The sequence below is a fragment of the Dendrobates tinctorius genome, unplaced genomic scaffold (genome assembly GCF_039654945.1).
Source record: "Dendrobates tinctorius isolate UK_male_01 unplaced genomic scaffold, ASM3965494v1 ptg000019l, whole genome shotgun sequence".
NCBI lineage: Eukaryota > Metazoa > Chordata > Amphibia > Anura > Dendrobatidae > Dendrobates > Dendrobates tinctorius.
This window is the reverse complement of record NW_027361687.1, coordinates 60347094-60359657: the sequence shown is the minus strand read 5'-3', so window position 1 is coordinate 60359657 and position 12564 is coordinate 60347094. Positions and strand designations below refer to the sequence as shown.

General features: G+C 43.1%; 1 protein-coding gene across 3 annotated transcripts in view; it reads left to right on the top strand.

The window, feature by feature from the left end:
* INSRR (insulin receptor related receptor) overlaps positions 1-8552 on the top strand; it is a 42828-nt gene extending 34276 nt beyond the window's left edge. For all 3 annotated transcript variants that reach the window (XM_073567093.1, XM_073567094.1, XM_073567095.1), the window contains 7 exons: positions 3163-3233; positions 3907-4136; positions 4298-4408; positions 4536-4692; positions 5194-5323; positions 5575-5709; positions 5859-8552. In XM_073567093.1, coding sequence (XP_073423194.1) covers positions 3163-3233; positions 3907-4136; positions 4298-4408; positions 4536-4692; positions 5194-5323; positions 5575-5709; positions 5859-6204 — 1180 coding nt within the window. In that variant the 3' untranslated portion in view covers positions 6205-8552. The remainder of the gene's footprint in view (positions 1-3162; positions 3234-3906; positions 4137-4297; positions 4409-4535; positions 4693-5193; positions 5324-5574; positions 5710-5858) is intronic.
* Positions 8553-12564: the final 4012 nt, after the last annotated feature.

Genomic DNA, 12564 nt, shown 5'->3' with positions numbered 1-12564 from the left:
CTTTGCATTTAATTTGGCTGTGTCTTTTTGTCGTGTTTTCTGTTTTGCTGCTAGGGTTCAGCGTGCTCCCTGCCAGGAGCAGCGCTGGGCCCTGCTGCATATGTTGCAGCTTGTTCAGTCCCCTGTTGTGTTAGTATCTTTTTGCTTTGCCGCCAGTTTATACCAGAGTGCTGATCTAGCGGGGGTGAGGTCGTGTGACCTCAGGTTTTTTGTATATCAGAAGTGTTGGACTTTTTCAGGGTTTTGTGCGTGATTGCAGACAGTATCATTTCTGTCCTGTCTAGACAGCTTGGGCCCCACCGTTTGCTCAGTCTGTTCTCTGCCTGTGTTTGTGTCTCATCTTGTCCCACCGACAATATATGTTTGGGGGCTGTCTATTCCTTTTGGGATCTGCTCCAGGGCAGTTTAGATTTCATATTTCTGTCTTTAGGCTTAGTTAGTCCTCCGGCTGTGACGAAGTGTCTAGGGCATCGTAGGAACGCTCCACGGCTACTGCTAGTTGTGGGGATAGGATCAAGGGTCTGCAATCCGCTTAGTTACCAACCTCTCTGGTTTTCTGATGGCTTAGCCTGTTCCTGCCATCCTCCTCGGTGACGCTGGATATCACTGATCGTGCTCGAATGTCCTGGGCCATTTTTTCATCGTTGGCATCCCGCTGGCCAGAGCGCATCGCTGTGTTTGACCAGACGAGCGACCTCGTTGGTGACGCAGAACTCAGGGACGTAGGCTGCAATCATTCAGAAAAGCTGCTGTGTGTCAAGATACCAACGACAGCCGAGGATCACTGGATGGTTGCTGCATCGCTGAAGAGACATGCCTCTTTGGCAGCTTACTAGTGACCATTTAGCGATGCACCAGCGATCCTTACTAGGTCGTATCGTTGTCGGGATCGCTGTTGCGTCGCTAAGTGAAACGGGACCCTAAGATAGATATCAGTCTTGTTTGAGACTATTTTAAATTCTACTTATCACTTTTTTGTAAAAAAAAATTTAACTAAAAAGTAAAAAAACAAAAAAAAACTGACCAAAGGTGATGAGTAGAACTTAAAAAAGTCTCAATGTAGACTGATATCTATTGACGCAATATTTCAAGAAACTTGCTTGAGACTGTTTGTTTGAGTTCTACTCATCGCCTTTGGACCGTTGTTTTTTTTTTTACTTTTTGGTTCAATTTCTTTTACAAAAGCCTGCAGCCAATTGTTTTTAACCTTTTGTTTAACATTTTTGATAAAAGTGATGAGCAGAACTTCGAAAAGTCTCAAGAAAGACTCATATCTATAGATGGAACATCTCCAGAAACTCTAGTCATATATTGGTGGGTGATAGCGGGGAGACGTGGACGGTGCAGAGATGTAGCGGTGCAGAGATGTAGCGGTGCTGAGGGTGTTGGCGCCGGAATGAGTGGAGGACACCAGGGCTTGTAGTTCCAAAGCTTTACTCACAGTCTGTAGTCCATACAGGTGCCTGCCTCCGTGCTGTGTCCTCCGGATCAGGGACTCGGTCAACCTCCAGGCAAGATGGAATGCTCCCTTCCAACACTCCGCCAACATGTGCTTTTCTGAACGTCTCCTCTATAGCGCCTTTGAATGAAGTACTCCCAGTTCTGAGTTACACTGGAGTTCCTCCTGACAGATGTTCCCAAGAACTCTACTTGTACGGCAGACAGCTGTAGCCTGCTTCGGGGACTCCTTGCTCCTAATTCCCGTCTCACTATCAATGTTGCTGTTGTGCCCCCAAGTCTTAGATGGGAGTAGTGCATTTACAGCCCACTACTCCTCCGGTGTCTGCTGTAGGATCATTAGTATCCATACAACCTCGGGGACCGGGCCCCGGCCTTGCGCTTAGAACTTCTAGGCAGGGTTCTTCTCTAACCCACGTCCTCTGTTCCCTTTTACTCCTCACGTTCCGTACTAGTCTCTCCTTCTTATGGAAAATCAGGTTTCTCTTCAATGTCTTTCTCTTTCTTTCCTTTCCCGTGCCAGCAGACCCAGATCACTGTGATCTGCTGCAGCACTTCCTTCCTCCATCCCTCTCTCAGGGATCTTCTCTCCTCCACTCCAAACTCACACACTCTACACAACTGAACACTGAACTGAAATCCTAAACCTTCCCGCTCTTTTATGTATTCTAACTCCACCTGCCTCCCAGCACGTTTCGTGTTCCAATCAGGGAGCCACCAAAGGTGCTCTGTTACACTCCAAGCAGGGAGCCGCAATGTGGCTTTGCTACACTACTTTGTGATGATGGGTGCAGGTGTTGGAGCGTGGTCAGGAGCCTCCAGCTTACCTGGATGGTGGGGTACCACACCTCAGGAGGAGGTGCAGTACCTCTGTGGCAACCGAACCCTCAGGGGCGCCACACTGGCCCCACCAAAAAGCGTCAACTTTCAGTTCTCCATGGGTTTCTAAAACTACAAAGTGTGTGGAAGCAAGGAACCACAGCAAAACCAAGTCCTAGAAAGTTGCTCAAAATTCATTGTCAAAAATTGTTCATGAGAGGCAAAAAGTTGTACAATCCAAAATGTCTCAAGGAAGACAAATATCTATTGGAGGAACATCTAAAGAAACTTTAGTGACTGTTTTATTTGACGGAAAAAGTGACAAAAGGAGTACGTGACTGTACGGACTGGTTCTGACATCACCTCTAATCGTTCTTCACAAACAATAAACAGGGGGTGTTTTTTCTTGAGATAGGATTGGTTTCTCTGAAAATACCAGCGAGTCATCTGCCAGATTGAGAGAAAAAAAGGGATAGAAAGTCATTTATTTATTTTATTAGCTTTCAGGAAAAACTAGTAAAAACCTGCCATAGCCGGTGACGCTTTTCTGATTTCTGCAGTAACTGCTGATCACAGGTCTGCCTTGTGGGTATTGGATACAGTAAATACGTTTAATCAATGCCATAAATCTAAGTACGGGACGTCGCGGAAAATTTATCTCCAAGATATCGGATCTACTTGTGACTATTGATGGGGCAGGGCTTTGTTGACCAATAAAGGAATACACATTTGCGTTTCTGTTCCGTGATGGACCCCATATTTATGACATTTGGGACTGTTGGTTATTTTACGGGGGGAAAAATTAGTTGCATTTTGGATTGTAAGCAAAAGCAACCTACAAAGGGTGGAGTGATGTAACTTGGGCCTTTTTGCTTTAATTTTTAGGAAGAATGACGGCTACCCCAGTGGAGCGCTGTACGCCTCAGTTAATCCGGAGTATTTCAGTGCTTCAGAAAGTGAGTACATACTTAGGATTTTTTTTTCTTTTGAAAGACTGTATAGATAGCCTAAATTGAAATTCGCAGTAGTTTGAGTATTCATAGTGGTTCAAGAATGCTCCTTGGGCTAAAGCTGGCCATACACATTCAAATAAAGTAATTGACAAGTTTGGCCAGTGTTTTCGACAGTGGCTTACTCCCTACATAAGACATGTATGCTCAGCAAAATAAGGTCAGAAAGGATAGTTATTGCCGAATAAACTTTTGATCAATAGCTATTGAATGTGTATTGCCATGAAGACTTCTTTATGAGCCTGAAATGTCATAACCACACAGCATCAAGGATCATGCCTTTTATTTAGAACATCTCACAATCTTCAGGTTTCAGTACAGCTAAGGAGGACATTGGACAAAGTCTTAATGGAGGTTTTTGGGACTTGGTAGTCAGGGATTCATTTAAACCTTTATGGAAGTTAGGTGGAACATGGTGGACCATGGACATAGTAAAGCTATTTAGAAGCTCGACGAGCAAGGCCTTTACTCTTTGGGCATCCAGTAGACCAGGTCTGTAGGGAAAACCAAGGTAAACACCAGAGTCTACATGAAGGCAAAGCCGTCATCACACTCATACTATCATGTCATTGAAAAATTATGTGGACCTCAAAGCAATTTTAACATTTCAATATTATAGTGTACATTCCCGATGAGTGGGAGTTTCCAAGAGAGAAAATTACCATAATTAAAGAGCTTGGGCAAGGCTCATTTGGAATGGTGTATGAAGGAGAGGCCAGAAACATTACAAAGGAAGAACCTATGACCAGAGTGGCATTGAAGACCGTCAATGAGTTGGCCACCATGAGAGAGCGGATCGATTTCTTGAATGAGGCATCTGTTATGAAAGCATTCATCTGTCATCATGTGGTGAGTGATGTTCTGTAGCAGGGCATTCATAATATGATTGTCTCTGGTTCTTGCATTTCATTTTTCCAAAAATTTAACACAAGGTCTGTCTTCTACTCATTTTTTTTAAGGACATGTTAATGAGCCTTTAAATGTATTTTCTATAAACATGTAATTGGCAGGTTCGTCTACTAGGGGTTGTGTCACAAGGACAACCAGCTTTGGTTGTTATGGAGCTCATGACCAGAGGAGATCTAAAAAGTTATCTACGTTCTCTTAGAGCAGATGATGAGGTACAGATGCCTCGTTCCCCCTTTTTGCCTATCTTGCACCCCTTTTTGCTTCTCTTGCCTTGTGATTTCCTCTGTTAAGCCCATTTGCCTCTCTCTAAAATAATCCCATTATTTTTCTGCCTTACAGAATGTTAACGCCACTCCTCCATCTTTAAAGGAAATGATTCAGATGGCAGGTGAAATTGCTGATGGTATGGCATATTTGAATGCCAAAAAATTTGTACATCGAGATTTGGCAGCCCGTAACTGCATGGTTTCGGAGGACCTTACTGTAAAAATAGGAGGTATGTTATGTTATTGATTTTACAAATCAAGCCCAAAGGAAAGACACTTTCTGAACTAGTTGTACTCATACTATTGTGCTGATGGCCATAAAAAAATGATAAAGGGGGAATCCTTACCAATGGAAAGAGATAGATGCAGAGCTTAAAGAGGGAGCTCCAAAACCAGGTTTAGACTGGAACCACCATTATGGTGCAAAGCTTTATTACCAAAGACCTTTTGCTCCATAGAGGGCAATCTGGCTTAAGTTCTTGCCAGCCTACAACATAGAGGTTTGGACCAAACAGAGCTGGGTCTCCTCTATCCAATAAGACCATATACAATTGTTGACTGTTTTAGCACAACGCTTTTTGTGAATCCTAGCTGTTACATGGATAGTTCTGTCTGCACTCAGTCCTTATAGTTGTCAGGTCCTCAATCTCTAAGTTGGTCTCTAGTCCATCTATTGATTAGCAGTAACTATATGTAGTTCTTTGGCAGACATAATATTTCTTTCAATCCAGATTTTGGCATGACCCGAGATATTTATGAAACTGACTACTATCGAAAAGGCGGAAAGTCCCTTCTTCCTGTCCGATGGATGTCACCAGAATCTCTTAAAGATGGAATCTTTACCCCATATTCAGATGTCTGGTATGTCCCTTTTGGCTTATGAGTTGTCTCATTAACAAAATTGTCCAACTTTTAAAATAATTCTTAGTATTTTTCATTGTTTTTCACATGGAATAAATAAAAAGTATCATTTTTCTTAAAAATAAATCAAAAATCCTGAACACTATTTCATGATCAATAGTGGTTGAATTTATTATTCAAAGCTGCTAAATATTGGGTGCTAAGCTCAATTTGAGAAGCTGTAAACCACATTGATCTTTCTTTTTCTACAGGTCTTTTGGGGTGGTCCTTTGGGAAATTGCCACCTTAGCAGAGCAGCCGTACCAAGGCATGGCCAATGAGCAGGTCCTTCACTATGTCATGGAGAACGGCATCTTAGAGAAACCTGAAAATTGTCCTGATAGACTGTAAGTGTTCTTGGGATCTTCTCTTCGCAAAGGAAGACTCTACTGACCTGTTCCTAAACTTTAAAAATTTATTAGAGCCCTTTAAAGCCAAGTATTCTTTTTCTGTGCACAATTTATATGTCTTGTTTTAATATTTGCTATCTTTCCAGGCATAATTTGATGCGTTGGTGCTGGCAAAAAAATCCCAAAAATCGTCCATCATTCATTCAGATCTTGGAGAGTATTAAAGACGACTTACAACCCAGTTTCCAGCAGCTCTCCTTTTTTTATAACACCCACCACGAACGTAAGGAATCCAATGAAGTGTCTGACCATGAGCAAGAGCAGACACAGAAAACCCTTTTAGAAAACACTCCCCCATCAGCCTCTTCATTTGCCAACTTTGCCTCTTTGTACAAAGTTGAGAAGGACCATGCGTTAAGTGCCATAAATGCCAAAAAAAGGCCTAGTGCCAAAAAGAACATTTATCACATGAATGGGAATGCTAAGCACTGAAAGTCTCAAAGTTTTGAGGGTCATTACAAAATTCCCATGTGAGACTCTACCAGAGTACTGAAATAGTATGACCGGACTGAAGTGCAATTATCTCGGTGGTCTTCTTACTGTCGACAGTCTGGTTAAGAGATGGAATTTGATTACTCAAATTACATGCATTTTTAATCATGAGAAGAATCCCCTTGTGATTCTGAGGGTCGAGTGGAGTCTTTACAAGGTGGTTGTACAGCCGACTCCACTATTATAGACTTATTGATGTGAGCTCGTGGACTTTGGTTGAGCACAAGATACTTTTTATGTAAAATAGACCTTCAAAAATATTATAAAGTTCTAGATGATAAAGGACTGATGTTTTGCCCACCTGGTCCCTAATCTGGTCTGATCCCTCTATCCCACCACAGCTCAGTGTTTTCTAATCGATTCTCAGGAATGTCCCACATTTTATTTATGTCCTATTTTTGTATTATCCGGTTAGAGGTTTTTGTGTGATGATTATGCCGTCACTTTAGCGCATGGTTTTTGCAAATTCATTGGGAAAGATGTCAAAGACGAAGGTAATGGCCACCTTCTTAAAATGGCACTTTAGGCAGCTTGACGTCCTAATAAGTATTTGTTGGATGATTTTACAGAAATGTTATTTTAAGGATAGACTAGTGCTGAAAATCTAAAGAATTGTTAACCCAAGGGTTTTTCTGATATCCTAATAAGCAGCTAATCTGGAGTCGAATTTATCCAAAATGCATACCAAAAGCCCATGGCTTCATAGTATGAGGCTGCATTGGTATTCTTCAGGCTTTGTACACACAGCTCCACTATGTACATATATCTCATGGACCATCAAGAGACCCTAATGGGACCCTCATGATTTTTTATTCTTTCCACTAGTTTTTTTTAATAGTTTAAAAGCTAATGGGGCTTCCTTCAAACTCAAAACTTAGCCAGTTGTCTTATTGAGGAGCCTTCAACTGTTACCGGAAGATGGGGACTCCTGAAACCCACCTTGGCCTGCTGCAGTCTCTAACTGAAAACTTTTTTTTCTGCACTTTAATCATACTACAAGCCAGTAAAGTAGCGATGATATGCCCAAAGAGGCTCAACATACAGCATTTTCAAGACTATTGTTGATTTCTATTACTATTTTACTCTTTGTATTTTCTTTTCACCTTTAAAATTGACTTTGTTCTATATCATAAAGACAGGATCCACATCTAGTAGCAATTACAAAACTGAGATCTAAACGGGTCATGCTACCCTTCCTCCACTACAAGGGGAAATCTAGCATTGGCCCCTTCTATTCTAACACTTTGGATCGGAAAAACCCCAAATGAGTGAAATATATTGATATATCAAAGCCTGGGCCTCAGGCGGCTGAGCATTACTGGGTCGGCATCATCCCCCTCAGGCCTTACATTAGGCAGAACATGGTGATGCTGGGACCAATGTCTGACAAGAGTAGAGATGGAACAATCTATTTGCAGTACTCCATGGCCTCTGGACAGGAGGACTGCAAAACTCCTTACCTCCCAACATTATCGGCTTCTTTTTTGATTTGCTGGGCTGATGCAACATCATCATTATGGTGTAATGCAGATACACGACATAGTGCCATCCCGGCTAATAAAAAGAATAGGCAGGAATATCAGGAGGAAGGAGATTCATTGGCCGACTCTCCAGTAGTCAGAGATTACTGACCTAGCCGATGGATCCTACTAATCGGATTAGTAGGCTGATGGGTCAACCAATTCTCCCATCTCTACTCAACAGTAATGTTTTAAAGAAACTCGCTTTGGACTAACGTAGGGCCTGAGGGGGAGGACTTATGACTAATGCCATATTCACACAACTATATGTCACAGTCCAAGCATTGACCATGATGCGTGGACTGTTCATGGGTCTCCCGACAGCCTCGTATATGGCTAAGACAGATATGTTCTGGTCAGGAGACCTGTGGACAGACTGTGCTCTGACTGTGGCACACTTGTGTATGAATGTGGCATTAGGGGGGATCCTGGTCAGGCTCTGCCTCCTTAGGCCCAGGCCTAGATGTAACACTGATTCATTTTGCCTGGAGGTTGACATATCAGTTGGACCCTTTCCTAGACCCCAGACTGTTTATGAAAGCTGTAGGGGGTCTGATATGAAAGTGATGTGGGATCATGAGTCTAGCACTAGCTGCGGCTCTGAACCCTCCAACCTCCTGACTCTACATAGTCCTGCTTTCCACACAGTGTAGCTCATTGCTCTGCATGTGTAACACTATTGCGTTTGTTGTGTAAATCTCAAAAATTTGTTCTTTCCAGAGCTATTTTTTAACTTTTTTGTTTTATTAAAACAATTCATGGACCATTTCAGATTGAATTTGTCTCTTATGTAAATTATGTGGTTGGACACTTAACACTTTATAGTGATCTTCTCCTACACTTTGGCACCAATTCTGCTTTCTTTTGGTCTTTCATGGTGTCAAACAGCAGTGATAGGCGTTAGCTCTGTTCTATACTGATAGAAGATGCTGGCTGTATAACACAGCTGGCAAACCCAATGTGAAGAGTAAGCTCAGCTCCATACACCCACACTCAGTATGTAATGTCTGGAATGGAGTAAGGGGGCTGTCTAAAAAATATCTTTTAGATATCCTTAAATTCTGATTCTATTCAACTAGCTAATCTACAAAATGTGCTCCAGATTTTGGTGCTGCTCCTGGCAGTTTTATTTCTGGCCTGTGTTTGACACAGGAGAGAGGTTTCCTTTCCCATCCTTTGATCAGTGATGAGTATAACGAGAGCTGGCTGCTGATTTCTATGGCTAAGCCAACCCCCTTCTGTCCATAAATTGGATGAGACAAGGAAAGGAGATAGCTTAGCTAGTGAAATGAATAGTCAGCCAGCCCCTTTCAGACACAGCACTGTTCACTGAATATTTTTTAATTTTTTTGCAATGCAAATACTATAATGCAATTGTGGCGCCCCTGAGGGTTCAGTCGCCACAGAGGTACTGCACCTCCTCCTGAGGTGTGGTACCCCACTATCCAGGTAAGGTGGAGACACCTGACCACGCTCCAACACCTGCATCCCACACAACACATTAGTGTAGCAAAGCACCCTTTGGTGGCTACCTGCTTGGAACACGAAGTGTGCTGGGAGGCGGGTGGAGTTTAGTTTACACCAAAAGAGCGGGAAGAGTTTAGGATTTGGTCAGTCTGACAGAGTCAGTGAGAGAGAGAAGATCCCCTGAGTGGGATGGATGAAGGAAGTGCTGCAGTAGACTTCAGTGACCTGGGTCCGCTGGCACAGGAAAGGGACATTGATGGAAAGCCTGACTCTCTCCATAAGAAATAAGGATTAGTACGGAATCTAAGGAGAGGAGGACTAAGGATTAGGGTTAGAGCAGAACCCTTCCCAAGTTCATAGCGCAAGGCCGGGGTCCGGTCCCCGTGGTTGTATGGATACTAATGGTCCTGCAGAAGACACCGGAGGAATAGAAGTTGTCACCACTTTATTCTCACACAAGACATGGGGGCACAACAGCAACGTGAGTGAGCTGGGACTTGGTAGCAAGGAGTCCCCGAAGCAGGCTACAGCTGTCTGCCGTACAAGTAGAGTTCATAGGAACATCTGACAGGAAGAACTCCAGTGTAACTCAGTACTGTGAGTACTTCACTATAGGCGCAATAAGGGAGATGTTCAGAAAAGGCATATGTTGGCGGAGTGTTGGAAAGGAGTGCTTCATCTTGCCTGGAAGTTGGCTGAGCTCCTGACCTGGAGAACACGGCACGGATGCGGGCACCTGTACGCACAACAGTATGTGAGTAAAGCTTTGGAACTACATGCCCTGGTGTCCTCAGCTTATTCCTGCGGCAACACACTCGGCACTGCTACATCTTTGTGCCTAACACTGCACCATCCACGTCTCCCCTCACTGTCACTTCACCTACTCTGCCCTGGGACTACAGCCCTACCTGTGGAGCGCTACACCACCATTGCTGCACTATACCATTTGTCCCAGAGGATCTGCTTGCAGCGTCGGCTTAACATCTCCCTTGCCGAACACCACAGGTGGCTTCACGACTCATTATTCATAAACTTTAAGCATCACCCACAAGCTCGACATTCCCCTTTTACAATGGACGCCCAGGGTCACTGCCACTGTGACAACACCCATTGAAACCAACGGGCCCGGCTCCGAGTACCCCACCAGCCCTGGGAGGGCGATCCACAATTGTCATGATTCCACCGTTCGGTGAGTCCTGGACACAGTGACTAACAGCTCAGTCATCCAATCTAGTGCAGGGGCATGCTGAGCTGTGAGTATTTTGATAGACCGCTAAGTCGTTAAATCTGAGACTGTGAGGTGCTGAACTTCCTTCAGGTATTCCTTGTTCTAAGTGATTACCCAGCTACATAACTAAACTGTCAGTCCCAAATATATGCAAATCAATGTATTTGCACAGTGGCACATGTTTGCATTATATTCCCATGGTGTTTGGTGATCTTTTGCTGCCTGACCTTGGACCTTGTTTTGACCATCCGTTTGCATAACCCTTTTGCTCTGGTCCACTATCTTCCTCGTCACCTGTTTGGCCTGGTTTGACCAACATTAGATAAGACCACCACCTTTCAGTCCTGATATACAACATTCTATAATGTTGTTTATCTGCCCCAACTAGAGTTGAGCGATACCGTCCGATACTTCAAAATATCGGATCGGAATGGATCGGCCGATCTTTAAAAAAAGTATCGGTATCGCCGATGCCGATACCGGAAGTCCCATTCAAGTCTATGAGACTTCCGGTATCGGAATTGGAAAAACCCTTTCCTGCCCTTGTACAGCCTCTCGGGGGTCTGTACGGGCCTTCCGGGGGTCTGTACCGGCCTGCCGGGGGGCTGTGCCGGCCTGCCGGGGGGCTGTGCTGATGTCCGGGGGTCTGTGCAGGCATCGTCCGATGGGACTACAAGTCCCATCGGGCGATGCCTGCTACCATGACAGTGATTGACACATTAGCCAATGATGGGACAGTAGTAGTCCCATCATCCGGCTAATGTGTTAAATGTAAAAAAAAAAAAAAAAAATATTACATACATACATACTACATGCATGCTACATACATACTACATGCTACATACATAGTACATATATACTACATGCATGCTACATACATACTACATGCTACATACATACTACATACATACTACATGCATGCTACATACATACTACATGCTACATATATACTACATACATACTACATACATACTACATATATACTACATGCATGCTACATACATACTACATGCTACATACATACTACATGCTACATACATACTACATGCTACATACATACTACATGCATGCTACATACATACTACATGCTACATATATACTACATACATACTACATACATACTACATATATACTACATGCATGCTACATACATACTACATGCTACATACATACTACATGCATGCTACATACATACTGCATGCTACATACATACTACATATATACTACATGCATGCTACATACATGCTACATACATACTACATGCATGCTACATACATACTACATGCTACATATATACTACATACATACTACATACATACTACATATATACTACATGCATGCTACATATATACTACATGCATGCTACATACATACTACATGCATGCTACATACATACTACATACATACTACATACATACTACATGCTACATATATACTACATACATACTACATATATACTACATGCATGCTACATGCATGCTACATGCATGCTACATGCATGCTACATGCATGCTACATACATACTACATGCATGCTACATACAATACATTCATACAATACATACATAGACATACAGTACATATAACAGAGTAACATACTTACCAATACTTGTCACATTGTTCCCCGAAGCCATTGTCGTCTACGGAATAAATATTAACATAACAAACCACAAAAATACTCACCCATGATCCGAAGCAGTCCACGAGTGTGTCCCACGATGATCTTGGGTAGAGAAGTGCAGCATCAGCTGATGCTGCCGGTCTCTATGGGCTGCAGGAATCCAATGACGGAAGGTAGGTATCCTTCCACACTGTATTCCTCCGCCACTTAAAAAAAAAAAAAAGTCCCTAGTCTCACTTTATGGTAAAAGCTGTGTGGGAATTACCATAAAGCAGGAGCGCAATGCCGAGGAAACTGGATGACGCAGAGACGTGTCATTAGAACGAAGCAAGAAGAAGGGTGGCGCTGGACAGCCCTGCTGGTGAGTATTATAAAAGCTCTTTTTCTTACCTTTCAGGGTGGGTTGGGGGCAGCATATACAGAATAATAGAAAGCTGTACATCAGGGCTCAAAAGTGGTGGACGC